General features: G+C 42.6%; 1 protein-coding gene across 1 annotated transcript in view; it reads left to right on the top strand.

Moving 5' to 3' along the window:
- Positions 1-19193, top strand: part of Pparg (peroxisome proliferator activated receptor gamma) — a gene marked incomplete at its 5' end in the record, with an annotated part of 52385 nt that overhangs the window by 31561 nt on the left and 1631 nt on the right. The window contains 1 exon segment of the mRNA NM_001244281.1: positions 3582-4032. Coding sequence (NP_001231210.1) covers positions 3582-4032 — 451 coding nt within the window.

Genomic DNA, 19193 nt, shown 5'->3' with positions numbered 1-19193 from the left:
TGGGCCACTGAGCGTGTTTAGTTTTAGTTTTACTGGTAAGTAAGGATGCCTACTTAGACATTTGATGCCATTTCTGAAGGTAAACACACTATAAACTAGAAATAGGAAATCACTGAGTCAAATTTTGAAGACAGTGTGACTCCTCCCGCAGATGGTGTGTCATCAGAAGACACTATACAAGCTAATCCAAAGCACAAGGGCCCCCTTAACTTTGTATAAAAAACAAAAATGTGATCAAAGCCATACAGGCTGTTGATGATACAGTGTGTTAATAACTCAGTTCTCAATAAGCAGGCAAGCCACTGCTTTCTTAGTAGGTTTGAGGATGAGGAAGTCTCAGTAAAATGTGAAAGTGATGCCTTAGCGGATGGTTTGTGGTATGAGCACTGGTGAGCTGGTGGCCTGGGAATCACTCTTACAGTTTGACAGATCCATACAGAAGTAGGAAGAATTTATGCAGTCAGAAAAAAAACATAAAATTATAACTAGGAAAAACAACAACAAAACCTCCACTGGTGTTCATTTGTGTGTCAGTACTCAGTGTTCTCTGCCAGTCCCCTACTTTTTCAGAAATGTCAGAAATGCCGAAGGGATTTTCTTTTTTTTAAAGCAAAACTGTACTGGTTTGGCATGAGGGTGGGGGTGTTGCCTCTTTTCTCTGTCCTTGAGTATTTACTGCCAGGATATCCTGACCAACACTGATTGCCAAGGGGTTAAAGTCACATTGTTGTTAAATTGGGAGAGAAAATTTGCAGGATTTGGTGCCCTATGTTCAGCTATCCCAGAGTTTCAAAAACAGGAACCTGGGGCTTTATATGAGGGGCAGGGGAAGTCAAGGAGAATCACAAGGGTGATGGACCAGGGCAGAGTTCCAGACAAACCGCTTACTCGGAGGTGAAAGAATCTAATAATTATGCTTTGCCAAGAACCCACATGACTGATCAGAAGCTCACCCAAAAGCTGAAGGGGCAACTCCGGGCACAGTCTTCCTGGGTGTGAGGAGATAGTTAACTGTCTTGATTCTGTGCTTGTGTTTCCCATCCTGGGGATGGAACTCGGTGCCTTCAACATTCTAGGAAAGTACTGTAGAGGGAACCATATTCCCAGCTGAGGTAATGATGTTGTGTTCATGTTAGCTGTAGTCCAACATGTTTGGTTGAAGTTCTTTCTTTGTTGTCCACATTCATATTCTCACGATAATAAAGAATGTCAAGGGGCTTTAACTAGGGATGTGACATTCTTGGAACCCTATACTTAAGCCCCAGTAAAGCATAAGTCAAGTATGGTAGTGCTTGTTTAATTCCAGCACTTGGAAGGTGGAGGCAGGAGGATCAAAAGTTCAAGATCATCATCTGGTATATATCAAGTTTAAGGCCAGCCTAGGTATATGAGAGGTTGTCTAAAAATGTTTAAGTCATTTGCAGTCTGTTAATATAAATTATAATACACTATAAAGCACCTAGAGCATCAATAGATGAGAAGGAAAACATTTCTTCTAAAATTCTGCAAAATCATCTTCATCCATTCAAATTTTTCTCATGGTTAAAATCTGACCAGAATGCAGGGATAACACAGTACATTTTAATTGATATAATTGACTGTGCCTTTCTTTATCCTCTTCTTACTAATGATGCCAATTATGAAGACTAGGGATAAACAGAAGCAGGATATCAGAGAAACAGTGAGCATGATTTGCTGCTCCTGATTGTCTTGAAGAATTAAAGGCAGCAAGCACACTGCCTCTGAGTCCTGAGTCTCTCCTCTCTGAGGTGTGAAGAGCATTGTGGTTGAAATGAATTGAGGGCAGCAGTATTTCTAGAATAACAACTCTGAAGAGTTTGTACAATGCGTGTATTTGGAAATCTACTCAGAGTCTAGGAATCCCCAGTGTGGAACAGAATGAGCTTGGTGAAAATGAGAGACTCTTTCTTATCTGCAAGAGTTCATAATAAAATATCTGGCCAGTACATCTTGAAGCTGGCTACTGTTGTCACCTATGCACCCCCCAACTCTGCCAATTAGGAAAGCTTTCAGAACCTCTGCTCAAAAGAAATTACTTTTAGTACATCAGAGAGTTTGATCATGTGTCACATATCACACACACACACACACACACACACACACACACACACACACACACACACTGCCACCATACACACTAGAAATATAACTAGAATCTCCTCTAGAAAAAAAAATATAAACCTCCAATTTTGTCAACTCCCCAGCAGTGGTGTCGCATACTTTTAATCTCAGTACCATTTGAGGTCACAGCCTAGATAGCCAGGGATACACAGAGAAACCCTGTCTCAAAAAAACAAAAACAAAAACAAAACAAAAACCTTGAGACTTTAGAAGGGTAAATATCATATGATTAACTAGCCCACACAGCACCTGACAAAGCTCACAACCATCTGTAACCCTAGTTCCAGGGGATCTGACATATACAAGCACTAGATACATGTATGGTACACTTATATGCATACAGGTCAACACCCAAATAAATCTTTGGTGGTTGGGGGTGGGGGGTAACCATAGAACCAAAATCAGGACCCAATAGCCTCAGTTTTTATTCCAGTGCTCAAATATATAATATTTAATGAGATTGAGGTCAGCTCTTTCTAGGGTCAGTACATGTAATAAGTGCAAAATGTTCCCTCTTCCTAGCTGCTCAGCCATCAGACTGTCACAATGACCGTAAACCTTTGGCTGTTCTATACAAAGGAATAGAGAGTAGAGTATCATGACAAATAGGAGTTGCTTCTGAAAGCAGCCTGTTGCAAACCTAAGTAATTGATGTATTCATTTTATTTATTAATTGATCCTTAAGAAGAGATATACTAAAATTTAAGTTCAGGGCTGGGGCTGCAGCTCAGTGATAGGGCATTTGCTTAGCATACGTGGGACTCTGTGGTTAAATTTTCAAAACTACAGAAAATAAAAAGCTAAAAAGCATTTTTATTTTACTATTTTTTGCAATATTGTACCCACAGGGTCTTCTACAGCTGCTTTTTCTGAAACACATGGCTTCCAGAGCATTAAAAAAAAAAAGAAAGAAAGAAAAAAGAAAAGGAAAGAAATAGACATTTTCTTGGCTCAATATTTTTAATCTGCTTTGAATGAATTTTTATAGTGAAATATATTTTATATGTACACTGTGTTTCCTTTGTGGTCTATGTAAATTTAATCTAAAGCTGCAAGATTAGTTTATGTTTAAATGGATTTTTTCAATTATAAGTTGCTTTAACTATTTTTTAAAGACTAAACGTGTATTCTCTTGAAATTCAAGAAAAATAACAGACTTTTTGTCATTTCAAAAAATCTAACAAGTCAAAACTATTAGCCAGTCCCAGGGTAACATAGTGGTAGTGTAATTTGAAGGAAAAGAGGAGCAGAGTTTATGGAATGTTTGGCCAGAGCAGATCTTAACGATGAATAGGAAGAGCCCTTTCTCCTGATTTAGCCCCTTTAGCCTTCACTGTTTTATTCAGCAAAGCAATGCATACATAGTCTTTGGAACTAGGGTGGTGTCTCACAGAACAAGGATTCACCAACTCAGCCGCTTTCCCCTTTTTCATTTGCAGCCTTTTGTCATCTACGACATGAATTCCTTAATGATGGGAGAAGATAAAATCAAGTTCAAACACATCACCCCTTTGCAGGAGCAGAGTAAAGAGGTGGCCATCCGCATTTTCCAAGGGTGTCAGTTTCGATCTGTGGAAGCTGTTCAAGAGATCACAGAATACGCTAAAAATATCCCTGGATTCATTAACCTTGACTTGAACGACCAAGTGACTCTTCTCAAGTATGGTGTCCATGAAATCATCTATACGATGCTGGCCTCCCTGATGAATAAAGATGGAGTTCTCATATCAGAGGGCCAAGGATTCATGACCAGGGAGTTCCTCAAAAGCCTGCGGAAGCCCTTTGGTGACTTTATGGAGCCCAAGTTTGAGTTTGCTGTGAAGTTCAATGCACTGGAATTAGATGACAGTGACTTGGCCATATTTATAGCTGTCATTATTCTCAGTGGAGGTAAGATCCATCTTTTGATTTTGCTTTAGAAGAAGGTGGGATGATGGTGGGATTGCATTTCCTCAGTGTTCTGTGTTGCTTTTTACTGACTGTGTTTGTGCAGAACATGCCAATGGCACAGTGCCATGAACATGTCACTCCCCAAGCTGAATACTGTTGGCTTTCAGAGTGAAGGCTGTGGCAATCTAGATTCTTTGCTTTTATTCATCACACTACTTTTTTCTAGCCAAATCCAATCATGAAAGACAAATGTCTTCTTTTCTTTTTTTCATATTATTTTTCTTTGTCTTTCCCCCTTCCTTCCCAAAAGGCCAATCGGTCTTCAGTTCACTTTAGCAATGATGCATGTAACTTAACTTCGATGATGCTCCTGTGGTATAGAGCAGGCAACTCTGTGTGATCTTGGCCCAGTTAATGCTTCACCCCTCTTCCCTGCATCAGGAATCAGGGAATGTGCATATGCTAAGCTCAGACTTTCCCTCTCAAGTGGCTTCTTGTGGCTTCCCTTTTGTGCCTTTGTAAGGCACTCTGTGTGATTACCAATACAGTGTGAACCAAGCGCATACTGCAGAGAAAGAAATTGAGCTACTTGCAGATACATGATCTAACTAATCAGCTCCAAAAGCCACATTTTATACCAAATGTTACTTTCAGTGGCATCTCTTTGTTTCCAAGTAAGCAGAACTTTCTGCTTTCATCTCTAGCTATAAAAATTGCAAAGCCAGATGTAATGGTGAACACTTAGAAGCCCAGCACTGAGGAATCTGAGGCAAGAGAATCTTGAGTTGATGGCCAGTTTGGGCTACATAGTCCTAAAACAAACAAAATTTTGCTTTTTAAATGGTGAGTTCTTATATTGGAATTGACCTTAGGTGCATTTTCTGTGTGAACTGTGCAGCAATCTACTTGTGAAAACTCACCTGTAGGGAAGGGGAGCCTGTAGGTGTAAAGGTGTGTTATTGTTTCATATAAAGAGCGTGATCCAATGGTTAGTCTTGTGTGATTGAGAGCAGATGCTTTCTAGTAAGGTGCACAGTGATTATCAAGGACAGTAAGAACCAACACCAAGGAGGTACCTCCAAGGCCAGACAGTGTCCTGAGCACTTCCTAAACAAATCCTCACAGCAGCTCTGTGAGATGAGTGTCATTTTCTTAAGTGAGGGAACAGAAGCACTGGAAGGTATGTGCCTTTGCCCACAGTGATGTGACCAGTGTAAGATGCACCTAGGGAGCCAGGCATAATAGTACATGCTTTTAATCCCAGCACTCCAGAGACAAAGGCAGAGACAGAAAGATCTCTATGAGTTCAAGACCACCCTGGTCTAGAGAGTTCCAGGCCAACCAGGTAATATAATAAGTGAACCTGTCTAAAGAAAGATGGACTGGAATTGCTAATCTATTTGCAGAGTCCATGCTCCCAGCTTCTATTCTGTGAAAGCAAAGCTGCTTCACATGACTAGGGAGCAGAGAGATAAGCAATATGACAAGGGTTAGTCAGTATCAAGTGGTAACTCACTTTAAAGTAATTTTGTGTTGTCTTTGTGGGGATGGAATCAAGAATCAGGCATGCAGTGACCACTGACAAGCAAGCATCTCCTACCCCAGGCATGGCACATCCTCACATACTGAATCAACATGTTTTTAGAGTTGAGAGGATGAGTTTTAGGAGTTTTGGTCCTAGGGATTAAACTCATGGCCTCAGGTATGTCTACCAATGAATTACACTCCCAGTCCTAGAAGCACCATTAATGACTATAAAATACTTTTAAAGGGTCTCTTATAGACCAAATCATCTCTCTATATATTTACATTATTATTTCTCTTTGAATGGCAGTGAAAATATAGAAGAGTGATGAAAAATGTATTCCCTTACTTTAATTTTTGTTTATTTCATTGTTTAAGTTTTTGAAACAGGATCTCAGGTTACCCTGAACTCACTATGTTCCTGAAGCTAGCCTTGAACTCCAGATCCTCAGTGCTAGGATTATAGGCTTGTGCCAACATGTCTTTCTTTGGAAAGTGTTCTAAATTTTGATTATTGAATATTCTTCTATGTAAATTTCTATCTAAATATCAAATGATTTTGTCATTGTAAATTTCCAGAAATGAAATTCATATCTATAAACATTTTTAAGTCTTTTATTTCATTCATCATTGCCAGATCGCTTTCCATAGATTTTGCAGTTATTTATATCCACAGTCATTAAGGGGTGGAAAAAAAAACATTCAAACATCTTACTTTGTACACAGGAAAGGCTGAACAAGAATCAGTCATGATGGGCTGGGGGCAGGAGCTCAGTGGAAGAGTGCTTATCTGACACATGCAAAGGTTTCAAGCACCACAGAAATAAAAACACACACATACATACACACACACAGGCGTGCACATATATACACACATGCATACACACAAACATACATGCACCATTCATTAGTTGGTCAAGAAACCACACTCTAAATAACGTGCTGGGATTTGATACTGTAGTTACTAGCTCATGTTAGTTTACGGAAGTTAGAATGGCACCAGTGACAAGTACTCTGTATAAAGAAGTTCCTTTTGAACTTTCGCAGATTGTCTTCACAAAAGCCGGGATCCAGATCTCATCTGGCCCACACAACAATGAACGATACCCCAAAGTAGCAGCCTGACAGATTTTTAAAATCTTTTAATCCTCATGAATATTTCTAGACTTCCTCAAAGCAGAGGATTAGCCACTGATGTGTTCCTACATCACAAAAAGGAAAATCCTTCCCTGACCAAAGTTGATTTTTATAGATGAAGTCTAACTATGGGCGACAGACAAGAGTAAAACTGGCCCATGTTTGTAGAGCTCACAGGAATATGATTCTCTCTCCTCTTTACTTGGGGGATGGGGAACTGGTTGGGTGCAGGCCAGGTACAAGCTTCCCAACAGCCATTCCCAGTCCAAAGACTGGCTTCCAGTAAGTTCTCAACATCCATAGATGTGAGATCAATATCCCAAATCCTGCTTTATTAGAGAAAGACAGTTTGCAGGTTAGCCTGTGCTTGTTGGTTGTTTTTCCTTATTCTAAAATTCCAGGAAGAGAAAACATCATGTAAACAAGAAGCTTTAATCCAGAAAACAGAATTCTGTCCCTATCTGATCTTAGTAAGAGCAATCATCTCTTCCACGCTTCAGAAGCTGTTCTTTAGGCAAGGACCAACTGACGGCTTCTGAGCTGGAGCTTTGGCTTTGGTGAAGACACTTAAGGTGTTCAGGCTGGGAAATGATGATGAAGCTGAAGCTGTGTAAGAAAGAGGACCAGAGCTGAGTGTGGGGGTGCTTAGATGGACCAAAGAGGAAGATTGCAGTTAGAAGTATCAATTTGACCCAACTCAGGATTTGCTGGGGAAATAAGTGTTGCTACCCACTAAACAGTGCTGACCCTGTTGATCTGGTTCTTAGATTTGAACTGTGTTTAGCAGCTCCTCATGTACTAAGCTCTTGCAGCCAGCTTGCTGAAAGAGATGACCTAGTTCTCAAAGTCTTCTTGTCTTTCTCCTCTGAGCTGGAGCAAGAAGTGGAATAAAAGGAACAGTAGTACTTCAGACTAAAGCTTAGCACTTCATAAGAGCTGTTCATAGTCTTCCATGGATCCCAACAGGGCACCGGTGAGTTTATTCTCACTTCACAGGCAGAAAAATCAGGGCCCTGGCCTCAGATTTGTACAAGATCTGATGCCTATTGAATAGTAGTAGGACTGGGCTAGAAGCCAAATGTCCTGTCAAGGTGGTAGCCCTGTCCCTTTGCTTCCTTACTCTCTGCAGCTGGCAACTGCAGCCCACACTCCCACCCACACGTTCCTTCCTTAAGGCCTGAACCTGGAAGCCAGGGGAGCACTTCCTTGTAATCCCAGCAAATAATAGCTTCCGTTGCACCCTCTAGTCTTACTGCTGGGTTAGGTGGTGTTGAGAGTAATAAAACTGAGTCCAGCAAGGAGATGTTTGCAACTGGCGCCGTAGACCCATGCCAGCCTTGCTAGCAAGCTTTCAAGCCCTGCTCTGTGGCCAATGCCAAGTGTGAAGCTCAGGGAATCTGGCAAACTCCAGGACACTCCACTGGATACTTTGCCCCTTAAGTGTGTGCTGTGTGGTAAAGAGAAGCCTAGGAGGATCCAGCTGGAACTCTCCAACAGGAAAAAGCTCTTGTTAATTCAGAACAGCTTGGAGTCCATTTCAAATTGCCCTAAACTTTTAAGATATGAGGGAGGAAATTCACTGGATTTTACAATGTACTTTTCAAGGCAAATTGCCACTGCTGTCTGAGTGACAGAGAAACTGCAACTATCCCTACACGTAGCAGCAATAGACAGCGAGTCATCAACCTCCACACTTACTCTCTAGTCTGGCTTGTGCCAACCACCTACAGAGTGTCCCCTGCTCTTTCCAGCAGACCCTGAAATGTTCCTTCTTCAAAGCAGCTCTGGATGGCTGTTCTTGGAGTGACTGGCTGTTGAGTGGGTAGAAGGTGGTTATGTTCCCATAGTTATACATTTGCCCACAAAAGAAGACTTGATACTGTTTGTCAATTTGACCTTGTTCTGTCAAGTCAATAGCTTGGTGCTCCATTGCTTCGTCATGGACCATGGCCGATGGGTACACTTTTTAATTTATTGGACTTAAAACAGAGTCAGAGCACATTGCCTAGAATGAGTTGACAGATGCTTATAATAAGTAAAATGGCAACACTAACCCCCATTTGTTGAATATCCCAGAGATCTAGAACATGTGCTCTATTCCTAGACTTTGATCTGTCTTTCCTTGAGCTCTCTATATAGCCTATACCCCAGTTTATAGATGGAGAAAATGGAACTTGAGAGAAAACAAGTTACTGCCTCTAGTCACTGAGCTACTAATTGATAAGGCCAGGAATGTAGCTCAGTGACAGAGCTCACATTGAGCATGTGCAGACCTGGGTTCAATCCCCAGCACTGCAATCATCATCTTCCTCATCATCATCATGTACTTCTCTGTGAAATTCTGTTGCCTTTTGAGTAATTGAGATGAAGAAGGCTCTAAATTGCCATGATCTTAGGACTCTTTAGAAGCTACCAAAAATAACTATTTCCATGCTTCCTATAAATATTTGTAATTAAGAATATTCATATATTGTTTCTAATATCGAATGCCCTTCTTAAGATACAATTTAACTAACTAGAAAGCATTTTACCCACTGAGCTGTCTTCTCAGACACCTTCTTTGGCTTTGAAAAGTGCTTGGGAAAGGCCTAGGTTTTGTGATAAGCTGAAGGCTGGTGCAATAGTTCTTACATCTGTCATATAGTAAGCACCTAGACACAATGGTTTACAAAGATTCCGACAAAAGTAGACAGTAAACTTCAAATGACTAAGTAAATATGTTTCCACTTAACCAGACACCATCATATAGCAGGTCAGGAGAGAGATAAATGGTTACAAAGAAAAGTTGTAAGAACAAGCTGGGGAGGTTGTTTAGTCAGTGAAGTGATTGCTATGTAAGCATGAGGACCTGGGTTCAGATCTCCAGCACCCATGTGAAGGCCTTCTGCTATGGCACATGGGTGTAAAACTAGCACTGGAGATTCAGAGGCAGGAAGATCCCTGTAGCTTGCTGGTCAGCCATACTAGCTGAATCAGCTGACTCCACTTTCAGTAAGAAACCCTTTCTCAAAAAGTAAGGTGGCAAGTGAGGAAGACACCCAATGTCAACCTCTGACCTCCATATACACCTGTGCACAGGAGGATAGGGTGGAGCACAAGCATACAAGCATTCACGAGAGGGATTTAAAGTTGTTAAAATGCTGTCCAGTGTCTTCATGTCTCTTGTTCTAGAGAAACAGCTGAGCAGATGGACACTTGCTCTGTGTAGTTCAAGCAAATAGATGCTTACACAGGGGAGTTGCAAAGCACCTCGTTCAGCAGATCAGAACACAGAACCCACTGCAGATCACCTGGGGCAGAAGGACTACCAGGTTTGAGAGTGTCCCTCTACCCCTGTACCTCAATTACCCTTCAGACCTTGGGTATATGCTTCCATTTTACCATAGAGTGATCTCTGTAAGTGGACAGCACAACACATTCTGTGGAGAAGAAGGGTATATGTGTCTAATTGGAGCCCTACAATAGCCATACTCTTGACTCTTCTCAGCACTGGGACCTTTATATTGTCAGTCTGTGAACCCCTCCCATAGTAATTAAGTGAAAAGGAGACAACATCTAAACTACTTTGAAACTTAAACATTAAAAATAAGTATAAATAGCAATAGACCAACTTTTTGTGTTTGGTGATCCTGGGTATTGAACTTAGGGCCTCATGCATGCTGAGCATAGGCTTTCCCACTGAGCTACAGCCTCAGCATTATGCCAGCTTCCTATTTCTTTTATGCCAGCTAAATATTTAACTTCCTTCCCCATTGAGAAAGTTGTTTTTCCAACTGTTCTTCAGATATTGAAAATAAACAAGGACATCTAATTTCTCTTGAGCTGGACAGCCAGTGTTATCATGTCTCCTGTCCGCCATCAGGTGATGGCCATGTCACAGAGAAATAGCTGGTTTATTAAGGACTAACATATCTAAAGGGCTCTACCTACACCATGTATGAGGCAGCCCTGTGTGAGATTGGCAGAATGGCTTTGAATAATGACTCAGTTTGAGTTATCTAGAAATGTCCCATTAGTTCTCTGTTTTCATAACCTCATGCACTTGGTATGATAGGGGTGAGGTATATTTATGAGTTTGCAACTGGCACCCAAATACTAAAAACCAGAGAACTGGGGGCAGGGATGAGGTAATGGGGGAAACAATGAAACATCTTAGAGTCACCCCATAGATGTACATGTGAGAATGTGTGTGCAGGCTCTTGTCTGTAGAGTATAGAAGACTCCTTATCTGGAACTGCTCCAGAAACAAAACTTCCTCCTCCGCCCAGGCTGGGTAGGCCGCCATCATCTTGGAACTGAGCAAACAGTGGCATTTGAGACAGACCTAGGATTGAAACTGCTGAGTCATTCCTATGCACACTGGCAGTGTTGGAAGAGGCTCCTTAGCCAGTCACCGGTGGCTTTTCAGAGCACTTTATCATTTTTGGACTCTCAAAATGTGTATTTAAACTCTGGATGACCCCAGGCAGCCTTCCAGATAGGCACCATTCAGTTGCAAGCAAGGAAGGATGAACCCAGGATCCTCAGGTCACCTAACAGGGAGGCTAGACACAGGGGTGTAAGGTGCCATGTGGCACAAAAGAGACTTCTCATCTGGTGCAGCAGCTGTGGATAGGTCAGAGAGAAAGCTCCAGAACCACACGAGAGAGTCTGGAAGCCCCACTACACACACACACACACACACACACACACACACACACACACACACACTTCCTAGATATGTGGTTGCAGCAATTATTTACCTCCCTGGGCCTTAACTTCCTTATCAGCTCCCCAGGCAAGTGAAATAGCATTATATGAAGCTTCTGGCATCGTGCCTGGGACACTGCTATGCACACAGTGAATGCTAATTTCCCCTTTCTCCTGTGTGATATCATTTGAAGTAGCTCCACTCCATCCTGCCAGTCAAATGGCTTGAAATTCCACCAACCGTCCTTAAAATCCCTTCCTACAATATAAATACGCCTAGGGAGCTCTCAGCTAATCCCTTTATCAGCTATCACTTTAAGGGGATTAGTTGCAGATTGAGAACAAAACCCGAAGGGAAAGAGATACAGAGAAGGAGGAGGAGCCAAAGAAGGAGGATCAAAAACCCCTAGTCCTGGGCCCCCACGGAGGAAGGAGGAGCTGGGACTGTGGATTCCCTTTCCCAGAATTCCCTTGACTTTGCAGAAACTTAGATGATTAGAAAGTTATACCTATGTTTTGTGGTCACAAATTCTTCTGAGAAAAAAGAAGAAAAGAAATAAAAAGAAAAGGGAAAAAGAAGATGGGGGAGGGTGCAGAAACGGAGAATCCAAAGTTAACAAGACTACTGTCTCTGGTTTGCTGTCATGGGTCTAAAGTCAAAGAGGTATTCTTAGTCTCCCTATTCTCAGCCCTTCTCCCAGAGCAAGGCAGAGCCACAAGGCACATTGAGGACAGCAGTGTGTCAGGTTGGAGAGGGACTCAGAAGAGGACATTCTCCCATTTCCTTCCACCAAACCTTGTTCCTCTACCCCATACCCCGACCCCAGCCAGCCTTCAATCCTAATGGATCATCCAAAACAGAAAGAACACAATTACAGCGGCCTCCTTCAGCTAAAGTGGCAAACCACCGTAGACTGCCCCTTGGTCCTGACAAAAAAAGGAAAAGAGTAGAGCACGTGGCTGAACCTTGAGTGACTAGTATAGCAGAGCTAGAAGGATCACAAGGACTTCCCAAGGCCAACACAGAACTCATAAGACCCATTTCCATCCTCAAAAGACCTTGAAATCCAGGCTGTGTTCCCTGGGGGACCCTGTATAAAGGGGCAGCCTAGCTTTGACCAAGCATTACTTTGCCCCTCATGTATTCATGTTGAGGAGCTGGCTCTGTGGAGATGGGGACTGAGGACTGTTGATGTAGGGTTGCTGCTTAATGGGCAGATACTAGAAAATATTGACTAGGCTTGATTTCTTTGTGTTTTTCCCCTTCTATCATCCCGTTAAATCATATTGTAATCCAAGACAGAGAGAGCATTGATTAATGTGAAATCATGGCTTGAACAGGGAAGTGTAAGAGTGTTTCAGTGTGGCAGAGGGAGGGTCCAGCAGCAACAGGCGCTGCAGCAGGCAGGTGATATCTATCGGTGAAGCATTTGCAAGGCTTCTGTTTTACTGCATCCTGGCTTTTCTGATAGAAGCAGTAAACCACCCCATGCCTCAAATCATACATTGGTCAGACCTCTCGTTAATTTTGCTTGACTCTACTAACATCCTAATAAATCCTCAGCAAGGTACAGCCCAGGATTGGGAAGAAGAAAACATCTGGAATGGGGAAGGTGAGGGAAAGCTGAAAAGAAGGGAATAATTAAGGGAAGAAGAACAGGAAAGAGAGAACCCAGAAAACCAGGGCCTGGCAGGATAGAGACAGCCAAGGGAGTGACAGCTGAGGTAAAGCTCCAAAGCCTGCTGCGTGCCCTGACACACTCAATACTCAGAACACTGTGACTTGGTTTACCATTCCAGCTCTGCTTGAAACCATTAGTTACTTCATAGTGAGCTGAGGGGAAAGCTCAGGTAGTCAAGTACCTGCCTTCTATGCATAAAAACAGGAATTCGGTTCCAAGAGCCCAGGTGGGTTTTGTTAGTCTTGATTATTAGCCAGCTATGGGACTGGAGAGATGGTTCAGTGATGAAGAGAACTTGCAGTTGTTCTATCAGAGGACCAGACTTCTAGTTTCCCAGCATCTACATCAGGTAGCTCACAACCTGTAACTCCAGCCCCAGGGTATCAGTCACCCTCTTCTGGCCTCCTTAGACACCCACACATACAAAGCATATACCTATCACACACACACACACATAAATAACACAAATATATTTAAAAGACAGACCTGTGCTGGTAATCCCAACACTGGGAAGGCAGGGGCAGATGGTCCCTGGGGCTCTACATGCCAAACATAGTCAGAGACCTTATTTCAAAAAAAAAAAGAAGAAGAAGAAGAAGAAGAAGAAGAAGAAGAAGAAGAAGAAGAAGAAGAAGAAGAAGAAGAAGAAGAAGAAGAAGAAGAAACAGTGGACAGCACCTGTGGAATGATGCCTGAGATTTTCTCTGACCTCCATTCCCATATGTGCACACACTGTCACACACGTGAACAGAACTATTTTTGCAGTGCTATGGATTGAATTCAAGTATGCTAGTCAAGCACTCTAATACCTCCCTAGTCTTTTGTTTATTTATTATACAGGTTCTTGCTATGCTGCCCATGCTGGCCTCTAATTTCTGGGCTCAAGCAATTCTCCTTCCTCAGCCTCTGAGTATCTTGGACTATAGGTGTGTTCCACTGAGCCAGCTTCCATTTTTAGAACAAGAAAACTGAAGTATGGAGAGATTAATAAATCTGTCTGAGGTCACCATGTGAGGAAGTGCAAAGTTGGACAGTCAAAGCTTCTCAGTAAACTGGTACTACTCACTGAGGGCTACATGTTCAAACACCAACAGCCCCTGAAACCTAAAAGATCCATCCCAGGTCATGTAGGGAGACACATATACATTGTGTTTAATCTTCCCAGATCATTTTAATTGAGGGTCCCTGTACTAGATCTGATTCTCCTGAACAATGTGTTTTCCCAGAGATGGTAGTGGGAGGGAATGGCCACAGACCATGCGATAGCTTACACAGTCTGTCTAATGTTCATTCCAACTCTGAAGATTAGAGTCCTTAGTCATTTCTACAAGAACACATAACTTCACCATGTGGCTGTTCTGGAACTGTCTTGCATGCATGTTTTCAACTATGAGGGTGAGAATTTGTCCCAAACATGTCTGTATTCAAAATTATATTCTTGTGCTCTCAAATTTCCATTATTACCAAGGGTACCTCAAAACCTTCCATTTCCCAGCGGTTGATACACCACCTCACCCTTACTGACCTGACCCCACCTGTAGCACAAAGAGAAAGAACTTCTAGCGTTCTTACCCCTGTAACTCATTATGGCCTTATGAGAGATGTGGCATTGTTGTCTTCAAATGTAAACCATCCCCAGAAAGATCTGCTAAGTTGTCCAAAAGCATATGGAAATTAAGTGGAAGGGATACAGTACTTGGTCTTCAGGTTCCAGGTCCAGGTCCCCTTAGAGCTTAAGGTATAATCCAATAAAGGAAGTGATGGAGTAAGTTGGAAAAGAAGTTAAGTTGCAGAGTGCTGAGTCTGACTCTCAGATAGCCTTTCCTCCTCCTCAGTACTCACCACACACTCGAACTGAAATCCTTTACAGTTATGGGTCAATATATAGCTGCCCCACAAACTGGCATCTCCCCTTGAAGGCCCTAAGTACAGTCCATTTCAAACCTACCCATCACAAAGCCAACAAGGAAGATGGGAAAGGCTCAGACAACATCTTCCAGAGACTAAACAGAAGGACTGTGATTTGTTCTCCCGCCTGTCCTTCAAGAAACCTGATCTGTGGTCTGCTTCTGTGGGGCCCAACTGAGCCTCCTGAGAAAACTTGTGCAAGGGGAATGCAGCTCAGGTGGATGGGTTCTAGCAGCACCAAGCATTGAGTCCACTTCAGATAAGCCCTGTTCTCAATCAGAATTAGATCTGGATAAGATGGAAGCTTTGTAGATTTGCCCAAATCAGTTGCTCTCTAATCAATCCCAGGACTATGTGAATGAAGACCAGAAAGGTTCTTTCCCAATTCTTTTCAGCCCAGGGAGTAAGGATGTAATAATTGACTCCAGCCTCCTGGAGTGTGTGAGTCAACAGGGCTTCCCCAACGGGCCTTCTGGGCAGCCCTAGCCAACAGAGAGCCCTTGACCCTGAGCCTACTCCACACCCGCCTCTCACCTCAACAAGGTGTGAGGACCTCAGATAGCCCTTCAGGAAATGTCTTAGCAGGCTCTGGACCAGGGAGTAGACAGAAGAGCAAGGATGGGATGACTCTGGGGGTAGTCTATGATACAGTGTCAACTCAGTGAGGGTCCCAGGGAATGTGGGGAGGAAGGTGGAAAGAGAAACAGGAAAGAAGGCAGAGGAGGTCCCAAGCCCATGAAGAGCAGGAGCAGAGGAGCAATTGATAGATCCCTTTAGCCCTCGACCTAAGACCAAAAGAGGCTGGCTTTCGTTCTGGTTTTGTTTTTAAATAAGCCAGTTCTAAGTTTAATATGTAAGCTTATGAATACACTTTTCTAATTCAATTCTTATTTCCCTAGTTGAATTATGTGAATTGTGTGCTAGAGGGAATTACAGATAAGAATGAATCTTAGAACTTTGGAATTAAGGATTTAGAGATCATTGATACAGTATAAAAGGAGGGAACTGAGCCCAACGAATTTAATCAGTTGGACCCAAGGTCATGGAGCTGGTGAAAGACAAAACTGGAGAATGTGGCCCTTTCTACTCTGTGGCCTCCTTCCCCAAACTGCGTGTTCCCTTGACAGAGACTTGTGCAGGGGACAACTAGGCTGATCAGTAGATGATCTAACTTGTCACTGGAGAAAATATATTTAATCTGTGGCCACAGCATCTCAGCCCTTCAGCCAAACATCATCCATCACATCATACACAGTAACTTGCCAAAGAAGAGTTGGAAAATCCAAACCAGATCCTTCCCACTCCTAGAGCAGCCGGTCACATTTCACTCCCTGAGCCAGGTTCCAGCCCATCCTTTGCATGCTAGGGTCTTGTTGTTTGACAGAGACCCTGTGTTCATTCATATGATCTCTTCAGCAGCTTTGTCCCCACTGGTACTACTCAAAACTAAGGAGAAAGGAGCGAGGGCCCAGGGGCAGAGGACCCAGAACAGGCTGTGTGGGCCAGGGTTGCTGCCACTCAGCTGTGCCCATTCACACAGCCTCAGGCTTTCAAAGCCTCAGATACTGTCGGGGAGGGGGGAATCAATGGTCATTACACCCAAGTCCAATCCAGAGTCCGGCTTTTCTTGAAGTCTCAGTGGTTTCTTAACTTTTAAAATGTTTTTATTTCTTTTTTAGTGTATGTGAGCATCCATGCACACACATGTAAGCCATGATACACATGTGGAGGTCAGAGGGCAGCTTTGTGGAGTCCATTCTCCTCCTAGGGATCAAACTCAGGGCATTGAGGTTGCACAGCAACAAAAGCTTTACCTACTGAGCCACCTCAGTGGTAAAGTGATCTCATTGTGGTGTCACAACCCAGAAAGACACAGAACTTCCAGGGGTGGATTCTCTAGGCCAGGACTAAAATCATTTGTTCCATTCTCAGAGTCTGAGACTTTTCACTGTTATTATTCTCATGGTCTCACATTTAATGCTGGAATTTCAAAGAAAACTATCCAATTGATGGGATATGTTAGAGAAGAAAAATGTCAACCCAAAGACATGTTTCTTTCTATAATGAAGAAGAAGTAAAATTGAGAGAATGTTCTCAAAGTCCCACCCTGAGACCACACTGTTCTCCTGAGCCTTGCCTCAGTGGATTAAAGGTTATGAGAGTTTATTAGATATGGCAAAACAAAACACCATTCATGGTAGACGTCCTCATCATGTGGCGATTCTGCCTTCAGGCTTGTTCACCAACTAGAATTGTACTCTTCCATCCGGGACTTTGGGCCAGAACAACCACTTGCTCATTAACTCAGCCAGCTGAGGGCTTACTGGGCATCCATCCACTGGTGGCTCAGAGACATCAGGACTCGCTGGGCACAGGACAGTGCTGACAACACAAGGGAAGGACTCAAGTGTATAGTGTTTGGATCAGATTGCACAATCCTGGAAAAATACAGCCATTCAGTAAGCATATCTCAAATGTGGAGATCAGAGTGGTCATAAGGTGCTGTGGGGCCCAGAGCACAAAGATGAGGACTCGAGAAAAGGGATGGGGAGAAGTATTCCATCCTACCCGTGCTCCACCTGAAGAAGCAGCTGGAGTCACTGTGACGTAAAGAGGCTTCAGGCCGGAGGCACTTGGTCTCTACAGACAGTCTGATGGATCTGGATATTTGAGGAACTTGGAATAGATGTGCCTTAGTGTAATTGGAGCAGTAGGATAACTAGAGAAACTGAGGCTGAGAGACAGGGACAGCAGCTGAGGAGACAGATGGCTATAAAGATGTGAGCAAACTCACAGTGAAGGAAGAACTTCAGTATTTAACAGCGTGAGCAGCCTGCAGGCTAAACTGTAAAGACAATGTAAGCTGCTGGGGTGTGTCCTGTCCTAACGCTGTAAATGAATCCTCCTTTCAGTAGGTCTTAAGGAGAAAGAAAACCCTTACATTCTACCAAATGCAGTAAACTTAGAATACAAGAACCAAAACCAAAACCCTTTACTCAGAACTTGAAAGCAGTGGGTGTGATAGTACACACCTTTGATCCCAGCACTCAAAAAGCAGAGGCAGGGGGATCTCTTGTGTGTTCAAGACCAGCATAGTTTACATAGTGAGTTCCAGGCTAGCCAGAACCACTTGCAGAGACAATGGAGAGAGAGAGAGAGAGAGAGAGAGAGAGACAGAGAGAGACAGAGACAGAGAGACAGAGAGACAGAGAGACAGAGAGAGACAGAGAGAGAGGAAATTTAAAACACACTCCTTTATAGCTCTTGGATTAAAAAATGAAGCCAACATTCTAAGATAGGCTGTTTTAAAAGAACAATGAGAGTCTGTTCCTGAAGGCCTGTGGGATGAAACCGTAGTGACACTGGGAGGAAAATTTAGTGTCTTAATGAGTCCATTAGAGATCAAGAAATCCCAAAACTAAAAGAATAAAGCGTTCAGATTGAGAAATTAGGGAAGGAGGGGAAAAGAGAAATGAATAAATTTATTTTTAAAGGAAATTAAACATTGAAACAAAAATATAATTTAAAGTTGATTAATAAAACTAAAGGCTGTATTTTAATGAGACAATAAGGGGGGACTGGATAAATGGCTCCATAGTTTAGAGCATGGCTGCTCTCGAAGAGTACTCAGATTCATGCCCAGCACTGACCAGTGGGTCAAAGCATTGGCATCTGACGCCTTCTTCAGACCTCCAAAGGCAGCAGGGATGTGCAAGGTGTGCACACATATATGAAGACACACACACACACACACACACACACACACTTAATAACATTTTTAAAGGAAAATAGGCAAGTCTTTTACAAGATTTTAAAATGAGAAAACACAAAGAACATTAAGCTAAAAAGCATAAAAAGAGTAGATTCCATTAGTTCATGAAAAAGAAAATAGGAGAGGGACTGGTTGGGAAGAGGAAGGGTTCAGCAGGAGTGGAAATGGGACCATAGAGGGGAACAGGGGAGAATATGGTCAAAGTACATTATATGCATACATGTTCGGAAATGTCATGATGAAACCCCTCACTATTATGTACAATTAATTTAGTCTAATAGAAACTTTTAACACTATATAGCAAAAATAGATTCCAGATTATAAAAGAATATCATATGCAACTCCATTCTAAAAGAATATACTTGTTTTACTTTATATGTTGTAAAGAGCCTAGGTAGTGAAGGATTTGTCATCAGGGCCAGAGGGCTCTTCAAACGAATTCCAAGAAA

Source organism: Cricetulus griseus, chromosome 8, assembly GCF_003668045.3.
Source record: "Cricetulus griseus strain 17A/GY chromosome 8, alternate assembly CriGri-PICRH-1.0, whole genome shotgun sequence".
NCBI lineage: Eukaryota > Metazoa > Chordata > Mammalia > Rodentia > Cricetidae > Cricetulus > Cricetulus griseus.
This window is presented reverse-complemented; position numbering and strand designations above follow the sequence as displayed.